This window comes from Hyperolius riggenbachi, chromosome 12 (genome assembly GCF_040937935.1).
Source record: "Hyperolius riggenbachi isolate aHypRig1 chromosome 12, aHypRig1.pri, whole genome shotgun sequence".
Classification (NCBI taxonomy): domain Eukaryota; kingdom Metazoa; phylum Chordata; class Amphibia; order Anura; family Hyperoliidae; genus Hyperolius; species Hyperolius riggenbachi.
The window spans coordinates 209,468,693-209,491,986 of NC_090657.1; the positions used below are offsets into that span (position 1 = coordinate 209,468,693).

At 46.1% G+C, this 23,294-nt stretch overlaps 1 protein-coding gene across 1 annotated transcript in view; it reads left to right on the forward strand.

The window, feature by feature from the left end:
* The window catches only part of LOC137541043 (cilia- and flagella-associated protein 337-like), a 129,153-nt gene that overhangs the window by 74,424 nt on the left and 31,435 nt on the right, over positions 1–23,294 (forward strand). Inside the window, exons 19-20 of the mRNA XM_068262192.1 lie at positions 7,493–7,608; positions 19,650–19,711. Coding sequence (XP_068118293.1) covers positions 7,493–7,608; positions 19,650–19,711 — 178 coding nt within the window. The remainder of the gene's footprint in view (positions 1–7,492; positions 7,609–19,649; positions 19,712–23,294) is intronic.

A 23,294-nucleotide genomic window follows, 5' to 3' on the forward strand; every position in this document is an offset into this window, starting at 1 on the left:
CACAAGTAGAATATTGTGAACACAAGGAATCCAGAGCAGGAGACTTGGGCACAGCCAGCGCCACCATAGACCGTAACAGGAATTACGGCTATATCGGCGCTCAGAGTGTAACTTCAGTGCCGTCAGAAGACGGAGCTGAAGTTACATTTAAAACACTGGAATTCGGTAATAGCTGGAAGCTGAATTACATCATTCCTCACTATACACGTGGACCTAGAGGGGGAATAGTATTTAACATGGCCGGGATTTGTGCAGCAGCAGGATAAGCCATATACCGGCTGTACCCATGTCTCCCGGCAGCCACTTATCTCGTATGCGAATATTGAGCTCTAGTATAGTTGAGGGGACCCAGCGGGAAACCTCATAGACCAACATTCACTCCATGCTCGCAGCAATTTGGTCACGACAACTAATCTGTATTGGTGGCCATACACGGTACAATAAAAACGTTCGATTTTCCCGTTTATTCGATCTAAATGATCGAATTGAATGAAAGTTGAAAATATTTTTTTTTTCGATCAAGAAATTCGAACGATTATCCCGTTTTTTCGGGAAAAATGATCGGACATGCTGGAAAAATCTTTATATTCGATCTAACGGAATAATCGAACTAAATTATCTAATTGAAAAATTGTACCATGTATGGCCACCTTAACCTCCTTGCCGGTTTTCCCGACCTGAGCTCGGGGTAGAAAAAAAGCAGCTGCTATCGGTGATCCCGAGCTCAGGTCGGGGTAGGCATTGCAGAGCTTTACCTGCAGTTGTGGAGTCCCGCGCGCGATTTCGCTGGGAAGCGGGACTCCAGCCTCTCTCCCCGGCAGTGTGGGGTCTTTCCCTGGCCGCCGGGATCCCCCATGTCCCCGCTATTCTTCCGGGGACCCGGCAGCCAGTTGGAGCAGCGCAGCCGTGGTGGTGGCAGCAGAGCGGTGGTGGCAGCGTGACGTCATCGGGGGCGGGGCTAACATTGAAAACGAACTTCTCTATATTAGAGAAATATAGAGAAGTTAGTTTATATGTATATTAGCGCCATCTTGTGGGCAAAGAGAAAACTGCAGCCCAGGAGCCCAGGAAGGTAATTTTTTTTTAATTTTGCTGCAGATCTCCCTGCCAGAATGATTTTTTTCAGGTTTTAGGGTCTGAAAGAGTGAAAAAAAATTGCACCGCTTTTAGACCCTAAAATCTGGAAAGAATCAGACCGCCAAGGAGGTTAAGACATAGGGGACCCACTGGGAAACACTAACGCTAAAATTGCACACCAGGACCCACGGCCTTCAGGCACAGCTCTCACTTTGGCTACTGCCTCTGCAACTGTACTAAACCTATTCGGTTGGTGGCATTGATGATGTTTCCTGATGGGTCCCTCATTTCTTACAAATCAGGGGTCACAATCAAATTGCCGCGAGCAGGAAGCGGCTGGGGGTCCCCTCATCTAGACTAGTGCTGAATAATGGAGTCTACCGCTTCCAGCTGCTATAACAAACATTTACTCCATATAAGTGGAACTTCTGACAGCCTTCTTCCCAAGCAGATCACCTGCTACACGATGCAATTATATTGTAATGGTACATTCACATCGGAAGCGGCAGTTTCCATCAGAATGCTGCACAGCATGCGTACAATGTGCACATTTACAGTGGCAATATTGTAAGCATGTTTCATTGTACTGTAGGCTCCACTGTGCGCATTGGGTGGCACAGCTAATGCAGGATGCGACTATTCACCACCGTACCATCGCAATACAATGAGCATAGTGTGAAAGCTGCCCTACAGAGGAACTGTAACCCAGGATTGAACTTCATCCCAATCAGTAGCGGATTCCCCCTTTCCCATGAGAAATCCCTACCTTTTCTCCGATAGATCATTCTGTCTGTGTGGTTAAAATTGCGGTGTAACCCCTCCCACAGTGTGACCATGGTCCTGACAGTTTGATATCTGTGAACCTCATTGCATTGTGGGCTTTTTCCAACTGTCAAGCAAGCAGTAGCTCCCTCTGTGCATAGAACTCTCAGTAATGAACATTCCGTACAGATCACCTGGCAGAACTAAAGATGTCACTCCCCACCAGAGATACATTTCAGAATCTAAATCCCGGAGAGGAAATATCTTACAGAGGGCAAACACAATCCGTCTTGATTGTACAATCTTACCAAATCTATGCAGTAAAAGGGTAAACTGAGTGAATATACTTTGAATGGATACTTTAGGTAGTCCATCGTATTGCATAGAAGTGGTAAGATTGAACAATCAAAATTGCATAATTAATGGGCACCTTAATGTCCCTTTACACTTACCTACAGCATTACCCCGCGATACGCTTCTCTGTCATATTCCCCTGCAAAGGGCAATGCAAGTCTATGGAGACTTGCTCATTTAACGTGACGCGCCAGAAGTATATAACGCCGTAAAGTCTGCAGCGCGTTGCCGCATGATCTGTGCCTACCACACAGAGTATGCAGCAAGGCAAGTCAATAGGCAATGCAGTAAGTGTAAATGATGGAAGCACGGTGCGACACGGGGTGCATGCTCCAATGGACAGGAATCCCAGTGATACACTTCCTGTCCAGCAGGGAATATGTCACTAAGTAGAGATGTCGCGAACGGTTCGCCTGTGAACGGTTCCAGGCGAACTTTGGTGGTTTGCGTTCGCCTGGACCATGCGAACTTTTGCGGAAGTTCGATTCACCCCATAATGCACTATGAGGGTCAACTTTGACCCTCTGCATCACAGTCAGCAGGCACATTGTAGCCATTCAGGCTACACTAAGCCCTGGAGCCCCACCCCCCCCCCCCCCCTTATATAAGGCAGGCTCGCTGGCCATGACACTCACTCATGTGCCTGCTGCAAATAGACAGACTAGGGAGAGCTGCTGCAGATTTTTTCTCCTAGGGAAAGAATAGTTAGGCTCTTGGCTTGCTCCTGGCTGATTGTTATTGCTAAAATAGCACCCCTCAACAGCTCTTTTGAGAGCTCTAATGTTTTCCTGATATGTTTTTTTTTGTGTGTGTTGCTCACTGACACTGACATTATACAGCCCTATCTGTTGCAGCTGGACCTTGGTAATTGTTATTACTGTACCAGCCAGGCCCTGCCTAACTATCTATACTGGGACACCTACCTATGCCTACCTAACTACTGGGGCACCTACTTACCTATACGGGGACACCTACCTATACTAGAGGACCTACCTATGCCTACCTACCTATACTGGGACTCCTACCTATGCCTAGCTAACTACTGAGGCACCTACCTATGCCTACCTACCTATACTGGGACTCCTACCTATGCCTACCTACCTATACTGGGTCTACTACCTATGCCTAGCTAACTACTGGGACACCTACCTATGCCTACCTACCTATACTGGGTCTCCTACCTATGCCTACCTACCTATACTGTGTCTCCTACCTATGCCTAGCTAACTACTGAGGCACCTACCTACCTATACTGGGACTCCTACCTATGCCTACCTACCTATACTGGGTCTCCTACCTATGCCTAGCTAACTACTGGGTCTCCTACCTATGCCTAGCTAACTACTGGGACACCTACCTATGCCTACCTACCTATACTGGGTCTCCTACCTATGCCTAGCTAACTACTGAGGCACCTACCTATGCCTACCTACCTCTACTGGGACTCCTACCTATGCCTACCTACCTATACTGGGACTCCTTCCTATGCCTACCTTCCTATACTGGGTCTACTACCTATGCCTAGCTAACTACTGGGACACCTACCTATGCCTACCTACCTATACTGGGTCTCCTACCTATGCCTACCTACCTATACTGTGTCTCCTACCTATGCCTAGCTAACTACTGAGGCACCTACCTATGCCTACCTACCTATACTGGGACTCCTACCTATGCCTACCTACCTATACTGGGTCTCCTACCTATGCCTAGCTAACTACTGGGTCTCCTACCTATGCCTAGCTAACTACTGGGACACCTACCTATGCCTACCTACCTATACTGGGTCTCCTACCTATGCCTAGCTAACTACTGAGGCACCTACCTATGCCTACCTACCTCTACTGGGACTCCTACCTATGCCTACCTACCTATACTGGGTCTCCTACCTATGCCTAGCTAACCACTGAGGCACCTACCTATGCCTACCTACCTATACTGGAACTCCTACCTATTCCTACCTACCTACCTATACTGGGACTCCTACCTATGCCTACCTACATACAAGAAGATAATAAGGTCATTGCTTCATTGTGGACAGACCAAATTTGATCAGCTGGACAGTCACTGTTCTATCATTGAGCTACCACAGCCCGGCAACCATATGGGCTGGAAAACTGCCACGGCCTGCACTCTGGCCATGTTGCGCACCAGTCCAGCACGGCCGTCACTACGCAAACAGCTGTTTGCGGTGCGTTACACAGTGAGTTTGGTGCGTCAGTGTGAAGCAGTACTCTAATTACACTCCATGATTGATGCATACACATGCAAGATGTTTGAAAGCACTTCAGGCCTGCAATTTAGCATTCAATGGGCTTGATTCACAAAGCGGTGCTAACCTACTTAGCACGTCTAAAGCCTTTAGACGCGCTAACCAGGGTGCTAAGTAGGTTAGCACCGGATTTCTTAATCAGATCGTGCGCTAACTTTGCACGCGTTAAGTTTTACGCGCGCAAAGTTTTACGCGTGCTAAGTCCCATAGGCTTTAATGGGCACTTCGCGCGGTGCGCCCTGTGCTCTGTGCAGTACGCGCATAAAGTTTTACGCGCATAAAGTTTTGCGCGCGTAAAGTTTTATGCGCGAAAAGCTTGTTTAGACGTGCTAAGGGGGTTTTCACAGGCGTGCTAACAGTTAGCACCGCTTTGTGAATCAAGCCCCATGTGATTTCTGCCCTTAAAACGCTGCTTTGCGTCAAATCCAGATTTTTCCCCGGGACTTTGGCCATGTATCCCACTCCGCCATGCTCCCCTCCAGGTGTTAGACCCCTTGAAACATCTTTTCCATCACTTTTGTGGCCAGCATAATTTTCTCTATTTTGCAAAGTTCGCCTCCCCATTGAAGTCTATTGCGGTTCGCGTAAAAGTTACGCGAACCGAACCTTCCGCGGAAGTTCGCGAACCGAAAATCGGAGGTTCGCGACATCTCTATCACTAAGTGGGGGGCGGCGCTATGCATATGAGCCTGTCATATGAAGGCTGAGTTCTGGGGTGTGATGCGGTGTAAAACCGGCCTAAGAGGATCACCTGTAACAGGCTGTGATTGGTTAAATCTATGCTCTTCATCCTCCCTCAACAAATGGCTGCACAGTCTCTAGTATGACAGATCATGTGACCTGGCAGTGCTAGCCTTCATTAATGCCACTAATTCAATAATGTCATCGTGTTGTGGTAAAGGAGATGGGTACACATCATCTCTCCCTTCAGCCCTGACCTCTGATAACAGTCAGCATGACCAGTAAATAATGGATGATACATTAACCAAAACTGTGACTCAACCCACAGCACATGGAGGAAATACAAAAGAGCCATCCTCTGTCCAGGGCCAGACTTCTGTAACCCTGTGATGTCCAGAGTCAGTTCTGTGTAACCCTGTGATGTCCAGAGTCAGTTCTGTGTAACCCTGTGATGTCCAGAGTCAGTTCTGTGTAACCCTGTGATGTCCAGAGTCAGTTCTGTGTAACCCTGTGATGTCCAGAGTCAGTTCTGTGTAACCCTGTGATGTCCAGAGTCAGTTCTGTGTAACCCTGTGATGTCCAGAGTCAGTTCTGTGTAACCCTGTGATGTCCAGAGTCAGTTCTGTGTAACCCTGTGATGTCCAGAGTCAGTTCTGTGTAACCCTGTGAAGTCCAGAGTCAGTTCTGTGTAACCCTGTGATGTCTAGAGTCAGTTCTGTGTAACCCTGTGATGTCTAGAGTCAGTTCTGTGTAACCCTGCGATGTCCAGAGTCAGTTCTGTGTAACCCTGTGATGTCCAGAGTCAGTTCTGGGTAACCCTGTGATATCCAGTCAGTTCTGTGTAACCCTGTGATGTCCAGAGTCAGTTCTGTGTAACCCTGTGATGTCCAGAGTCAGTTCTGGGTAACCCTGTGATATCCAGTCAGTTCTGTGTAACCCTGTGATGTCCAGAGTCAGTTCTGTGTAACCCTGTGATGTCCAGAGTCAGTTCTGGGTAACCCTGTGATATCCAGTCAGTTCTGTGTAACCCTGTGATGTCCAGGGTCAGTTCTGTGTAACCCTGTGATGTCCAGTCAGTTCCGTGTAACCCTGTGATGTCCAGGGTCAGTTCCGTGTAACCCTGTGATGTCCAGGGTCAGTTCCGTCTAACCCTGTGATGTCCAGGGTCAGTTCCGTGTAACCCTGTGATGTCCAGGGTCAGTTCCGTGTAACCCTGTGATGTCCAGGGTCAGTTCCGTGTAACCCTGTGATGTCCAGGGTCAGTTCCGTGTAACCCTGTGATGTCCAGGGTCAGTTCCGTGTAACCCTGTGATGTCCAGGGTCAGTTCCGTGTAACCCTGTGATGTCCAGGGTCAGTTCCGTGTAACCCTGTGATGTCCAGGGTCAGTTCCGTGTAACCTTGTGATGTCCAGGGTCAGTTCCGTGTAACCCTGTGATGTCCAGGGTCAGTTCTGTGTAACCCTGTGATGTCCAGAGTCAGTTCTGTGTAACCCTGTGATATCCAGGGTCAGTTCCGTGTAACCCTGTGATGTCCAGGGTCAGTTCCGTGTAACCCTATGATGTCCAGGGTCAGTTCCGTGTAACCCTGTGATGTCCAGGGTCAGTTCCGTGTAACCCTGTGATGTCCAGGGTCAGTTCTGTGTAACCCTGTGATATCCAGGCTCAGGCTCCTGTAATGTTCAGTCTTCCAGTCTGTGTCTTGGTTCATTCCTCTATAACCCTATAATGTCCAGGTTTAGGCTTCTGCAACTCTGTAATGTTCAGGCTCAAACCCTTGTAATGTCTGGATTTGGTCTCTTATAACCCTGGCATGTATGTTATGGATGATCTGTTACTGCACTTTCTATGTTTGGGATGGGTGATTATTATGTGCTATGATGTATACAGGTCAACAACGTACACAGGAGTGTCTGCGGGCTTCAGGCAATGAGTGTATCGTGGGGAGTTCCTATGGTAGGAAGGGTCACCAGTCCTCCAAAAATCCAGTCAATCCACACAAATCCCATAAGGAACTCAACCCTCAGCGGATTCTTATCCAACGATATCCATTTATTGGAGTGTTACAAAAGTATACACAGCATATCACAACCAGCACAACGTTTCGGGCGAGGTGCCCTTTCTCAAGTGCTCGAAGTCCATCACAGGAATAAAACATTTATAGAACAACCTTGTGATATGCTGTGTATACTTTTGTAACACTCCAATAAATGGATATAGTTGGATAAGAATCCGCTGAGGGTTGAGTTCCTTATGGGATTTGTGTGGATTGACTATGATGTATACAGCCCTCCTGGTGATAGTACACGTTCTGTAAATTACAGTACATAACTGCACCTCACTCTATAGGACGACAGACAAGAGGATTACACAAGCCTCAAGCCTGATGACAGAGGAAGCTCTTGGCCAGAGAGAAGGGGTTGTGGAATCATCTGGAGGCACAGTGTATACAGGTGTGTATACAGGTGGGTATACCTTCTATAGTTGCCTCAGTCCAACTTGTACAGGATGTTCAATTGTAGACTATTTCCATTGGCCAATCAGATCTCAGTGGTCGCTGTCCAAGTTGCAGGTTGTAGTGGAGGGAGGAGTAAGGGGGAGGCAGTAAGGGGAAAGGGTTGGAGGTGGGAAGAAGATCTATTGGCACCTGAGGGAGCTGGTCAAGGCTTACCGTACTTCTTCAGGTTATGTGTTTAAAGAGGGTTGTCCATCTTTTGTTATATATATATATATATATATATATATATACATACATATATATATATATATATATATATATATATATATATATATATATATCACAGATTTTATTCAAGAAATGCAAATACATTCATGTGACAGTGATATGGCAAAGCAACAAATGTCCAAAAAGTGTCAAAAAGACAACATTGGCTAAAGTCGTTACCCAGGCCAGATGCTATTGGCAATATAGCAACGCGGATGTCACCGTTACTTTACATTGTCAGTCCATTGTCGTCGTCCCCCTCCCCCCCCCCACCATTTCCCAGATGAAATCCATGAGAGAAACTGATATATATATTATACATTTCTTTTTTGCAGCTTCCAGGATGCAGTTGACAGGTTAGTGGTTAGGGAGGGGACCGTGTGGGAGATGTGCCTACACGGGGCGTCCCTGTAACAGATGCAATTAACGATTGCGTCCAACCGCAGCCTCCCACCTGAATGCTAATTTATGCAATTCCTGCTAGATTTGGTATGGCAGGCAAAGGGTGTATGACAGTACACCTGATTGGCTGACTGGTGCCTGCTGACCAGATAAAGGTAGGAAATTGCTTTAGCTGGAAGTGAGCAAATTTGTGTGTTTTGCAGAAACTGATATATGCCAACATGTCCAGAGACACAGGGGACCGGATTTTCTGGAGAGACTACAAAGGCCCCTGGCTACTGGCAGAGGGGGCGGTTGGCCATGGAGGAAACAGGAAGTTGTACTTGAAAGATAGGGGCTGCTACAATCAAAGGTTGTTTTATGGATCAGACATGGGAAGTAGTAGCTGGGGAACTACAGCCACTTTGCTTGGGATGGCATCCATTGATACAAAGCTGCATGTTGTCTTCTCCACCTGTAGACCGTGATATTACTGGTGGCCAGTTGCTTTGTGAGATTCTGCATTTCAATTCACTGACGATTCACTTGTTAATGAAATCTAATATAACTGATAATCTACTATCGGTATTACCCAATGTCCAAATTTCTGCAGGTGCCTTTAGTATGTATGTATAGGGTACAATAGGAGTATAATATATTGGGGGTCATTTTAGTAGAGTAACATACAGCAGGTTTATTATAGGATTATAATGTACAAGGGTATTATTGTAGGATGATATTATACAGGCAGTAGGCGTATAATATGCATGGAACAATTATAAGAGTACTTGCTGATTGCCCGGCGTTGGTCGGGTATGTATTTGGCTGGTGTTGGCTGCGCCCACTTTTTCTAACCCTAACACACAATTACTGTAATAAGCTTACCTCCGGGATCCAGTGATGCGTCTGTCTCCACTTGCAGACTTCCGCGTCCTGGCACTTTCGTATCGCCAGAGCTCTCTCATACACGATAGCTTCTGATCACTGAGGGGAGATGTCAGCTGTCATATGACAGCTTAATCTCCCCTCTCAGGTGCAGACCAACGCGTCGGGAGCGGAAATGGCGGGCGGCATGGACCCTACGCCGCATCAGTTAGGCGGCCACAAGTGTGACGTAGGATCTATGCCGTTGGTCCTCAAAAGGTTAAGATTGTGTCGAAGGGAAGGGGGTTATGGGTATTGAGTGGGCTGGAACTCACTTTACGGCTGTAATGTACAGGGAACATTATTAAAGAAATATACTAAATATGGGCAGTGAATAAAGGGGACCTGAAGTGAGAGGGCTATGGCAGCTGACAAATCGATTTGACTCTAAACAATACCGGTTGCCTGGCTGTCTTGCTGATCCTCTGTTTTTAATACTTTTAGTTATAGACCCCGGACAAGCATATGCAGATCAAGTGCTCTGACTAAAGTCTGACTGGATTTGACACATGCTTGTTTCAGGTGTTTGATTCAGACCCTACTGCAGCCTAAGAGATCAGCAGGACAGCCAGGCAACTGGTATTGCTTAAAAGGAAATAAATATGGCAGCCTCCATATCCTTCTTGCTTCATGTTCCCTTTAAATCGCAGCATTGCACAGAAGGAATAGTGTGATAGAATTAGTTACAGGATAATTATACTAAGTCTATTCCGTTCAGATCATTTCTATAAAGTTGCAGCATCTGCTAATCCCGGAAGTTTAGATATTTCGGGTTTCTGTGGTAGAAGCTTCCTCCTCTTCCACAGAAATCCCCTGGAATTATCCAATTTTCACCACCAACACTCAATTTACTCATCCCAGAACACTTGAGAGCAGACCACAAAGTGCTGGCAGCCCACCCTCTCCTCCTCCAGATGGCGCTGGTCATGGCCGGAGGCTGGGTGCCTGTGGGCAGGATGTGGTCTGCTGTCTGCTGAGGTCTGGCAAACAACAGTGATTAGAGAGTCACAACATCCCTAGCAAACCTGAGGAGGAAAGTGACAGCCAGCTGCAGTCCTCCTCTGTGTGACTCCATAGATATGTATAGCAGTATCTGTGTTCCTGCACAAAATCATATATGTGTAAAACAAGCTAACACAAACGAGAGCCCCCAATAGTGTATTATTGATTAAAAATTGGCATAGGTCATTAGTAGATAGGTTATACTCACAAGTCTGGGTTGCCGAGCTCAGGCAACCACTCACATCGCCTATGGGGAAATTAGACCTGTCCCCATTTAGGTTAAAAGAGTCTCTCTCTGTAGAAAGAAGGGGGTGTCCACACCCATCCATCAGGTGGATATTAATGTATGAAGAATACAGAGGCGCCAGCAGAATAAAAATAGTATCAATATTAAAAACTGTAACGATTGTGAAACTTTCTCCGTGATCAGCGCACAACGCGTGCGCTGACACGGCGGAAATCCTCCACAAGCGTGTAATTGCAGACACCCAGCAAAAGGTGCTACGCACCTGTTGAGGGAAATTCCTGTCTGCAGATGGCGCTGGGGAGTGCAGAGGAACCAATCCTCTGTACCTCCACAAATGCCAGACAGGAATTGTACGAAGCGCAGAACGCAATCGCAAGAGAGGCGATTGCAAATGAGAACAAGCAAAGGGACAGGTTGTATGTGTGTGCGCCAATCCAGTCGCCACCCCGCGACCGCGCACACACAACAGCAGATATGAAATAGGAACACGATCGCGAGAGGTGCGATCGCCAGACGTGACACAAGGCAGATCAGAAAAGAATACGAGGGTAGCAAAGGCACAGCAAATAATAGAATGAGAAGATGCGGAAAATAACAAACGCTAGCTAACCGCGAACACCGCACTCATTCGCAACAGTGCACGCGGTTATGCGCGGTCTCCACGTGATAAGCACAATAGAGATAAGCACGCCTAACTAACCATCGACAGACAAACATGAAACAGGGGACGCGAACGCTTGCTTAACGGTTACCTCACCGAGCCTCCAGCAAGCGGTCGTAGCAGACAAGACAGACACACGAAAACAGGGACAAGCGAGAGATAGGATCCACAGCACTAGCGAAAAGTGGCTAGCGCGATCCAGGTACAGAGTAGTAGAACAGAAGGATCCACAGCACTAGCGAAAAGTGGCTAGCGCGATCCCAGGAGACAGAACAGAAGGATCCACAGCGCTAGCGAAAAGTGGCTAGCGCGATCCCAGGAGACAGAACAGAAGGATCCACAGCGCTAGCGAAAAGTGGCTAGCGCGATCCAGAGAGGCAGAACAGAAGAGATAGCTGGTAGCAACCGCTGCACCAGCTATGCTCCAAGAACAGAGATCAGAACGACTTCCTATCGACCACCGCTGGGACAGGACAATCGCAACAGACAAACAAAACAGATAAACAATCCTAACTGCACTAGGGAAATCTGCCTAGCACAGTTTCCAGGAATGACTCTAAGCTGATCTTCAAACAGAGAGTAAGGCTGACACCCCACCAGGAGTGTTACATAGGACGAAATCCTTATGACCAGCGAAGCATTGTGGGAAAGACCTAGTACTTATAGTACACGCCTCGAATGAATGTGGCCAGGCAATTTGCATGACAACGTATGCAAATTCCTCTGCAAGCACAAGCTGCAAAACTGACAGAAGCTCTTCTTTCCAGAGTCCTGCAGCATGCAAACCTACACAATGGTCAAAAGGCTGCCTGCCTGCACAGGCAGCTGAGCAAATCATCACAAAAACCAATTAAAATGTGGGTGGCAAGGGTGGTCTTGGCTACCCAACAACCAACACAACCACTATGTATGGTATAAATAATGTAGCGCTACACCTGTATGCACAACTTCTCAGTTACTCCTGTCCATATTTTTGCCTGAGGAAGCGGGCTTGGGACCAGTGAAACGCGTTGCATATTGTTTTTGGAGTACTAATTAAATTTATACCATACATAGTGGTTGTGTTGGTTGTTGGGTAGGTAAGACCACCCTTGCCACCCACATTTTATTTGGTTTTAAATATTGATACTATTTTTATTCTGCTGGCGCCTCTGTATTCTTCATAAAATCATATACGTGTTCTATATGTGTACAGGCACTCTTTTCTGCTATAGCCATATCTCCTGTACAAGTATATATTCTATATTGGTGTAACAGGACGTTCCTTCACATTTTTCCCTGCGATTTTTGGGGGACTTTTTTCCGTGTTTGTGATTCTGCGTATTGTTTTTGCGCAACTGGTTCTTCTTTTTTTTTGTATGTGTGTTTTGATGCAAATTCTTGCATTCTGATTTTCCATGCTTATTTATGAAGTTCATTTACATGATTTGTATGTAATTTTCTCATGTTTGGAATTTTCCATTGACTTGCATTGTATGACCATTCTGCAAAAAATAAATTAAATAAAAGCATACATGTAGTTTTTTTTTTTTTTTTTTGTAGCAGAAAAATCGGATGTGAAAATTCACTTTAAACGCACAAGGGCCTATTTCCACTAGGTGCGTTTCCAGCAACACCCTTGCATGGCACCTATGCTGCTGCGAATCCGCAGCCAAATCACTGTGCTATAGGGATTCGGATGCAGCCTGCGGAAAACTGCCACCGGGACTATTCTTTGGGTCGCGCATGATTTCGGGTGCAGCCTATTGATTTTGCAGTTAGTGGAAATAGGCCCCAAGTGTGACGCCATTGACATGCATTAGGGCCTATTTCCACTGAGTGCCGCATCCATAATCGGTGGTGCAAAGCCACAGCCAAATCGCTATAGCTGTATCATGTAAAGCTATGGGGATTCGAACGCGTGCTGCGGTAAACTCCAGCGTGCGATTCGGATGGCGAGCATATTGTCTGAATAGGTAGCGATTCCCCATCCGGCTCACATGCATGAAAACACTGTGTACTCGGAAATAGTGGAAATGGGCTCTTAGATGTACGGCGAACGCAAATTCAAAAAACGCAATTCACATACGATTTTGGTGAAGATTGAAGGAGGCCCCCCTCAGTACATTCTAGCCAGTACATCTATACACCTGTATACAGGTGTGTACAGCAAAATATGTATGCTAAGTATGAGTAGTCCTCACCTATAAATGGTATATCCAGATGTATTACAGGATATGTATATCTGTAGACATTACCCCCAGACTATACACCTATCCATGGCTGGCTTTCTGGAACAGCACAAAGGCCCGGGTCTTGAGCGGCAGCAGCCTGAGGGGGCACATGGACACGAAGAGGGGTTGTAGAAGAAATGTATTACATATATGTAGAAGTCAGCTCTAGCCAGTACATCTATACTCCACTTTGTAATAATATACACAGTCATGGCCGAAATTGTTGGTACCTCAGGACATTTTCCAGAAAATCAACTATTTCTCACAGAAAAGTATTGCAGTAACACATGGTTTGCTATACACATGTTTATTCCCTTTGTGTGTATTGAAGCAAAGGTTTCAGCCATTATAGTTTTAAAATATATTAATAATAAATAAATATTTTATGTGGGAAAGACTAAGAATAAACTCCGCTCAAGGATGTCACAGCACATCACTAGTATCAAGAGTTCGAGGGCGACCGATCTCACCCCGGTGGCAAGGCACTTTAAGGAAGCCCATAATGGGAGATACTTATCTCTACGATTCATTGGACTGGACAGGATCCACGGCTCACCTAGAGGAGGTAATATGGATCGTCTCTTGTTACAAAAGGAAGCTAGATGGATATTTGAGTTAGATGCAACTAGATATCCTGGCTTAAATGAGAACATTAGTTATGTCCCGTTTCTGCCCCTTTGAGTTTTGATTTTGACCTTGATTTTTGTGGGTCTCTGCTATTGTGCTGTTGCATTCCCCTTCCACTATCTGTGGGCATAATGGTGACCATCTGTTCGATTGGAGCATTCTCGCAGCCTTGCTAGCTAACCTAGATTCATGTTCGTTAATTCCACCGTTGTGGTGGTACATTTGCCCCACAGGATTGGCACCATATACAATTGTGGGGTGCCCATTTTACATGTGGGGCATATTATCTTATATTGGGTTATTTTACTAGCTGCTGTCCTATATGGATTTATTTATGATAAAGAGTTGGTTATAGCATGTTTAATGTGATATCTAATTGAGTAATCATCTGGTCTATGGATGATCTGTGCGCGCTCCCTGTGTGTCCCCGCCGCCTGATCCGGCTTCCTGGTCTCTCTCGCCCCTGCCCCCGGGCCTGCGTGCGGGGGGGCGGGGCTTGGCGGACGTGCCGGGCGCGCTATTGGTTGGCTCGCCCGTCGTGTCTGCCTGCCCCGCCCCCCTGCTCGCTCTGGCCCGGGGGCGGGGGCGCGGGTGGCCGTGTTGTGCGGCTGGATTGGGCGGCGGCCGCTACATAGGGAGTGCGTCACAGCTGTTTGGACACGCCTCCTGAAGAAGCCGGTAGTAGCCGGCGAAATCGATCGAGGACGCCGTCCTCTCATATGGCGGCAGACCTTCCTGGTGTCTGACTTCTCCATGCCCCAATAGGACATCACCTCCTCTCGGACAAACGCTGCTGACACCTGCAGGAATCCTGTCCGGATGAGTAAGAGCCCATTGGGCAACTTTATGCAATCCATATGCTTTGGCTGACACACATTGCCATCATGCTCTATGGCTGCTGCTGCTTTGTATTCACTGGCTGCTTGATCTGTCTTCAGCTCTAATATGCTTTTCTGCAAAGTACTTCTCATGCCAACAATGCCAATATCTTCCAATCTGTCTGTGTTCATTTGAACCACTTGCATGGACTTTTGCTTCCATCTAACGCTGCACAATCTGGCTCTCTATGCATGTGTAACAGGCATTGCTTGCCAGAGACACAGGAAACTACATACACATGTCAGTATGGATATCAGGAAGATCTAAATAAGCAAATAAGGATTTGAGCATATGTGAATATCAATGAGCTGACAAATACCTGAGGTTATGCCTGCATGGTTTGCTGAGAGTTGAGGATACCTGCTTTTCCTTGTTTGGGCCTCCTTTTATTGGAATATCCACGATGAACTCTGGCTATAGTCATACGGCTAGATTGGACTCTTTTGTTCCTTGATTTTGTTTTTCATTTTTTTGATATATTTTTTGACATCTTTTTTGGTTTTTTGGTTATTAAGCTGCGCAGCTTCCAGCCATTATTCACGTGTACTGAGTCCACTGGTTGGACTCTTTCTGAATTAGAGGGCCCTAGGTTCAGTGGGTTTTGGGGTGTGGGTCGTTGGGGATGTGGGATTCTCTGCTGCCATATATGTTTTTATGCTAATTTTGTATATTGTCTTTTGCAAGTGATGAATAAAGTTTTGTATTTTTACAAATAATATATATCAATATTTTTTGTATTCAATCGGGCCATACCCCTTCCACACAACATCTCATAAGGTCTGTTCTAGTTTTAAAATAGTACATGCCTCCATAATTAAAACTCACGTATTGTATTTGCCCATATGTCCCGGTTATTACACCGTTAAAATTATGTCCCTATCACAATGTATGGCGACAATATTTTGTTTGGAAATAAAGGTGCATTTTTTCCGTTTTGCATCTATCACTATTTACAAGTTTAAAATAAAAAAAAAATATAGAAATATTTCATCTTTACATTGATAATTAAAAAGTTTAGACCCTTAGGTAAATATTTACATGTTAGTTTTACTTTTTGGCCACAATATGGCGGCCATGAGTTTGTTTACATGACGTCACTCTAAGCGTAACATACGCTTAGAGGGACGCATGGGGGACGCAACAGCCAGAAAAAGCGAAGCTTCTGAGAGAAGCTGTCGCTTTTTCTGCGGGGGAGAGGAATCAGTGATCGGGCACCATAGCTCGATTCACTGATTGCCTAGCTAACGAACCGCTAGCGGTTTGCCGTGAGCGGGAATCGCGCGATTTCCCGCTCAGGTGAGAACGGGCCCGGGAGGTTTTCTAAACATGCCTAGTGTTTTTTGGATTGTTTTTGTGTAGCAGATTACAAATATTGTTACAGTAAAAGCTGTTACTGAACAGCTACTGTAACAAAAACACCTGGAAAACCGCTCTGATCTAGCATTTTCCAGAGCGGTTTGAGCTTTTCCTATACTTTACATTGAGGCAGAAACGATTCTGCAAACTGCAAAAGTGCAGCAGGACCCACGTTTGCGGTTTGCTAAAAACCTCAAACCGCTGGTGTGCACCATCCCATTGAAATACATTAGCTTAGCGTTTTCACAGGGGGAAGTGGTTTGCGAAACGCTTCAAAAACCGCTCGGTGTGCACCAGGCCTATGTCTTTGCATTGTGAGTGCCACATTAAGCACGGGCAACATAAAAAGGAGAAAAGAACTGTCTGAGGACCTGAGAACCACAATTGCGTAAAAATATCAACAATCTCAAGGTTAGGAGTCCATCTTCAGAGATCTAGATTTGTCCACACTGCGCAACATTATCAAAACATTTGTAACCCATGGCACTGTAGCCGATCTTCCTGGACGTGGACGGAAGAGAAAAATTGATGAAAGGTTGCAACGCAGGATAGTCTGGATGGTGGATAAGCAGTGGCAAACAAGTTCCAAAGAAATTCAAGTTGTCCTGCAGGCTCAAGGAGCATCAGTGTCAGCGCAAAGTATCCATCAGTGAAATGAAACGCTATGGCAGGAGACCCAGGATGACCCCACTGCTGACACAGAGACATAAAGCAAGACTACAGTTTGCCAAAATGTACTGGAGTAAGCCAAAATCATTCTGGGGAAACATTGTGGACAGATGAGACCAAGATAGAGCTTTTTGGCAAAGCACTTCATTCTACTGTTTATTGAAAACGGAATGAGGCTTAGAAAGAAAATAATACAGTACCTACAGTGAAATATGATGGAGAGTCAATGATGTTTTTGGGTTGTTTTGCTGGCTCTAGCACTGGGTGCCTTGGATATGTGCAGGGCATCATAAAATCTGAGGATTACCAAAGGATTTTGGGTCACACTGTAGAGCCCAGTGTCAGAAAGCTGGGCTTGCTTCCAAGATCTTGGGTCTTCCAGCAGGACAATGACCCCAAACATACGTCAAAAAGCACCCAGAAAAGGATGACAACAAAACGCTGGAGAGTTCTGAAGTGGCCAGCAATGAGTCCAGATCTAAATCCCATTGAACACCTGTGGAGAGATCTTAAAATTGCTGTTGGGAAAAGGTCCCCTTCCAATAAGAGAGACCTGTAGCAGTTTGCAAAAGAAGAGTCATCAAGATTCCGGGTGGGAGGTGTAAGAATCTTATTGATGGTTATAGGAAGTGACCGATTTCAGTTATTTTTTCCAGAGGGTGTGCAACCAAATACAGTATTAAGTTAAGGGGGCCAATAATTTTGTCCAGCCTATTTTTGGAGTTTTGTGTGATATTATGTCCAATTTGCTTTTTTTTTTTTCCTCCTTTTTTTTGTTTTGCTCCAATACACACAAAGGGAATAAACATGTGTCTAGCAAAACGTGTTACTGCAATACTTTTCTGTGAGAAATAGTTTATTTTCTGGAAAAATTTCTGGGGTTCCAACAAATTCGGCCATGACTTTATGTGTATAGCTGGATATGTTATTACATACTAGTAGACCTAAGCCAGTTTAAAAATGAGCTCTAGGTCTGTGTTGAAACCCCGCCTCCCTCTCCTCCCCTCTCATCCTCCCCCGTGACCGCCGCACAGTCACTGCGCATGCACGCGTCCGCCACATGCGTGCCCACAACATGCCTGCCACGCACACACGCCAGCCCCTTCTGGCCCCATCTTCTCTCAGCTCTCCTCAGTCTATGCGTCCCTCCCTGCACATGCGCAGTAGCGCAAAACACGGGGACACACCCACACACAGGAAGTGCAGGCATGGGACGGAGAGACAAAGGGGTTTTATTATAGAGGATCTGTAGACTTCACCTTCTCCCCTTTTACGCCTGAGACCTTGTAACACTAACCAGTCACATGACCCCGGGGAGGGAAAATGTCTAATAGGGCAGGATTTTGACATACTCCACTTAGGGGTGTACTCACTTTTGTTGCCATCAGCTTAGTTGTTACACTGTTATACAAGCTGTACGCTGACTACTTTACATTGCATCAACGTGTCATATCTTCAGTGTCGGCCCCTGAAAAGATAAAAGAAAATACTTATAAAAATGTGAGAGGTGTACTCATTTTTGTGAGATACTGTGTATTCACTGGCCATTTCATTAGGTACATCTTGCTGGTACCGGGTTGGACCCCCTTTTGCCTTCAGAACTGCTTTGTGGCATCAGTTCAGCAAGGTGTTGGAACCATTTCTCAGAGACGTTGGTCCACACTGACCAGTTAGCAGCACACCTCTGCTCAGAGCCAGGACTAGGTCCTCCAGCACCCAGGGCTAAGACACCAAGTGCGCCCCTGCATCCCCCTACTCCAGCCGTCAGACACTGATTGCTATTAGACTAAGAGGTGCCCCTGGGCCCCCAGTTCCCCAACACCTTAATCTCTAGTTATCTCCCTTGCAGTCACTGCCATGTATCCCCTTTTCTCATTTCTCTTTGCTTCAAGCACAATAGGGGAATGATAGCTGAGTGAGTTGTGCGCCCCCTCCTACACTGCACCCTGAGGCAGGAGCCTCTCTTGCCTCTGCGTCGGTCCTGCCTCTGCTTGTCCATGACACAAATCTCTCATTCCACCACATCCAAATGGTGGTTTGTTGTAATGAGATCTGGTGAAGAGGTAATTGGAGTATAGTGTACTCATTGCCATGTTCAAAGAGACAGTTTGAGATGATGCGAGCTTTGTGACATGGTGCATAGTGGCTGGAACTCTTGAACAGGACAGATGAAAAACATGCAGAAATGCCCCTGTATGTATTTAAAGAGTTTATCCTGTCTAATCCCCCCCTTATTTGTGATTAATCACGTGTAATTTGATCTCTCAGCTGTGTCTGCCTCAGCAGAGCAGCTCATTTGTAAACACAATATGTTAGCCCTATGTCTGCTTCCATCAAAAGCAGGAAGTAGACACACTGCAGAATTATTGCAGGGTTTAAAACAGCTGTTACAAAAATGTTTTTTCTTTAAAGGTTATTATGCTGTTGCTTATTTTTAGAGCAGAAGGGAAGTTTTGCGTTCACGTCCGCTTTAAGGGCTCTGCCTCTGCTACAGGAGACCAGGGTTTGAGTATTGGCTCTTCCTATTCAATAAGCCAGCACCTATATTCAGTGTAAGGAGACCTCGGGCAAGACTCCCCAACACTGCTACTGCCTATAGAGCATGCCCAAGTGGCTGCAGCTCTGATGCTTTGAGTCCGCCAGAGCTGACGTGGTATAAATGTTGTGTCTGGTCATTACACTGCTTGGAAGTAACAGCATTATTATTAGTCTGGTACAAGTGATGTTTCTACATGTTTGTGTAACATGAAGATAGACAACTGATACAGTATTATTATTTGCATAACCTGAAGATAGATAACACATACTATTGCCTTATTCAGGGTCACGCACGCCAGAGGTGGTTTCTGAACTGCTGGATGAGAAGACAGTGATGGGTAATGAGGTACGTCAGAGAATTCCACTCCTCTCACTATAGAGGGGACAAGCACAGTCATGCTGCCATAGTGTTGCCATTTGGATGTTGATGTTAAGGATTGGCTTCACTGACATTAGAACCTGAACAGCACATTTTCTGGTAAACCACAATTAGTTTAAGTTAGTGTGCTGTAAAGATCTGCGTCAGCACTGACTGAGCAAGGACTGAGTTTCCCCATGCTCCAGGAAAGTCATCTGTGTGATGCTGATTGAATTTCCATGTGTAATCGGAAATTCCGTCAATGCTGATGGGGGTTTTCTCTGCACGCTGACTCCGGTTAGTTGCAGTTTACACTGCTAAGAAATATGGTACAGCTATGTCCCAAATATCCGACACAGGCAGGTATTTCCTGAAGCAGCATACGTGTGCTTGCTAGTTGTGTGCAGCAGAAACTACTTACCAATCCTTTGGGTGCCGTCTTCAATATTTCCTGCAGCTCCCAGTGGCTTTCCGGCATCCTCTGTGTACAGCTCCCGTTACCTGTCCTGCAACTATACTATCCATACTGGGGCAACTATACTACCTATACTGGGGACAACTATACTACCTATACTGCGGCAACTATACTACCTATACTGGGGCAACTATACTATCCATACTGGGGCAACTATACTACCTATACTGGGGACAACTATACTACCTATACTGCGGCAACTATACTACCTATACTGGGGCAACTATACTATCCATACTGGGGCAACTATACTACCTATACTGGGGACAACTATACTACCTATACTGCGGCAACTATACTACCTATACTGGGGCAACTATACTACCTATACTGGGGCAACTATACTACCTATACTGGGGGCAACTATACTACCTATACTGGGGCAACTATACTACCTATACTGGGGCAACTATACTACCTATACTGCGGCAACTATATTACCTATACTGGGGCAACTATACTACCTATACTGCGGCAACTATATTACCTATACTGGGGCAACTATACTACCTATACTGGGGACAACTATACTCCCTATACTGCGGCAACTATACTACCTATACTGGGGCAACTATACTACCTATACTGGGGGCAACTATACTACCTATACTGCGGCAACTATACTATCTATACTGGCCTGGGGCAACTATACTACCTATACTGGGGGCAACTATACTACCTATACTGCGGCAACTATACTATCTATACTGGGGACAACTATACTACCTATACTAGGGCAACTATACTACCTATACTGCAGCAACTATACCATCTATACTGGGGCAACTATTCTAGCTACCTACCTATACTGGAGCAACTATACTAGCTATATCGGGGCAACTATACTACCTATACTGAGGGCAACTATACCTGGCTACCCTATACAGGGGGCAACTAGAAGATTAGTTAGCTAAGCATAGCTCCCAAATGTCCCTCTTTCCTCCTCATTGTCCCTCTTTCAGAACTTTGTCCCTCTTTCTATGTAAATATATATATTTCTATACTAAAAATGTGTTTCATTGACTCTAAACTTTATTCCCATCCTTTAAATTGATATATTACTAATTTTAAAATATTACTATGAAGCAAAATGATCCAGGATACAAAGGACCAGAGTGGTTTGAATTATAAAACAACATATTTTTCTTATGAAATTTTTATGGTATGCGTGACTAGGGGTGGGGTGGGGGCTTGACCAGGGATGTGGCTTAAGTGTCCCTTTTTCTCATCTCAAAAAGTTGGGAGGTATGGCTAAGGAAAGGTTAGTTGTTGGAGTCCCCCACGGCTCTGCCCCGCCCACACATTTGCAGGGGCTGCCCCCCTCTAGTTACGCCCCTGAACATAACATTTGCAGTCATAGAGGCAATCCTGTTACAAAGCGTATCTTTCTTTCTCGCTCTCTCACTGCAAGTTACTACTACCATTGTCTCTAAGTAGTCCTCCATATGCAATGTCTAAAGGTCCGTACACACGCCGGACTGGAGGCAACGACGGGTCTGTCGTCACCTCCCGCTGGGTGGGCGTTCCAACGACAGTCCGGCGTGTGTACGCACTGTCGGCGGACTGATACGGCTGTTTCTGAGCGATCCGCCAGAAACAGCCGTATCAGTCTGCAGACAGACTGTACACACGCCGGACTGTCGTTGGAACTCCCACCCAGCGGGAGGTGACGACGTTGCCTCCAGTCCGGCGTGTGTACGGACCTTAAGGAAGAGTAAGATTACATGACTGTGGAAAGATGTGTGCCAACTCACAGCACTTAACCCCCTTGGTGTTATGATTCTTTCCAGGTTTTTAGGGTCTAAAAGTGGTGCAATTTTTTTGCACCCTTTCAGACCCTAAGACCTGGAAAAAATCATGCTGCCCAGCCAGGGAGATCTGCAGCAGTTCCAGCAATCACTCACCTCCCTGGCTCCCGCGCTGCAATTATGCCTCCATCCTTCGGGTGGCACTGCCACTCTAAAGTGAGATTGCCGGCTGTTGTCATGACAGCTGGCGATCTCACCAGGAGGAAACAGAGCCCCGGAGGAGAGGAAGAAGAATGATGGCTGACGTGGGGATCCCCGGGAGATATGTAGAAACGCTCCCGCTGTGTGTATACTCTGCACACAGCCTCCGGCAGCTACCCCGAGCAGAGGTCGGGATCACCGCTCTTAGCTGTGGTTTTCCGCCCCGACCCTAGCTCGGGATAATCGCCAAGGAGGTTAAAGGACTACTGTCGTGAAAATCTTAAAATGTAAAATATATGTCAACATTTACAGATAAAAGATACATTTCTTCCAGAGTAAAATGAGCCATAAATTACTTTTCTCCTATGTTTATGTCACGTGCAGTAAGTAGTAGAAATCTGATAGAACCGACAGGTTTTGGACTAGCCCATCTCCTCAAGGGGGATTCTCAGGGTTTTCTTTATTTTCAAAAGCCGTTAGTGAATGGCAGTTGCTCCGTCCAATTGCCAAAAAAGCGAGCAGAGAGGCTGGCCAGCATCTTTGTAAAGACACTCCCTGAAAGATTTGTACAAAGAATAACAGCCATGCTGAGAATCCCCTATGGAGAGATAGACAAGCCCAAAACCTGTCAGTAATGTCAGATTTCTACTACTTACTGTAAGTGACAGCAACATAGGAGAAAAGTCATTTATGGCTCATTTTACTCTGGAACAAACATGCTTCTTATTTGTATGTGTTCACATGTACTTTAAATTTTAAGATTTTCGCGACAGTGGTCCTTTAAAGAGACTCAGAGACAAAAAAAATAATAGATTTATGCATACCTGGGGCTTCCTCCAGCCCCATTCGCATGGATCGCTCCCACGCCGCCGTCCTCTGCCGCCTCTATCGCTGGGTCCCGTCACTTTGGCCAGTCAGGGCCAGTCGACGCAAGCACAGTGCGCTCCCTCTGTGCTGCGCAGGCGCATGCATAAAGCAGGTGCTGGCGATACGGAGGAAGTACCTGCGCGTTCAGGACAGTGATCCCCCTACCCCGGTAACTATATGTAAGTCTGCTTTGTAGACACAGCAGGTAGGGTGCCTACAGAGGTTTCCCCTTTATATTTCCTTAAAGGGACACTGTAGGGGGGTCGAGGGAAAATGAGTT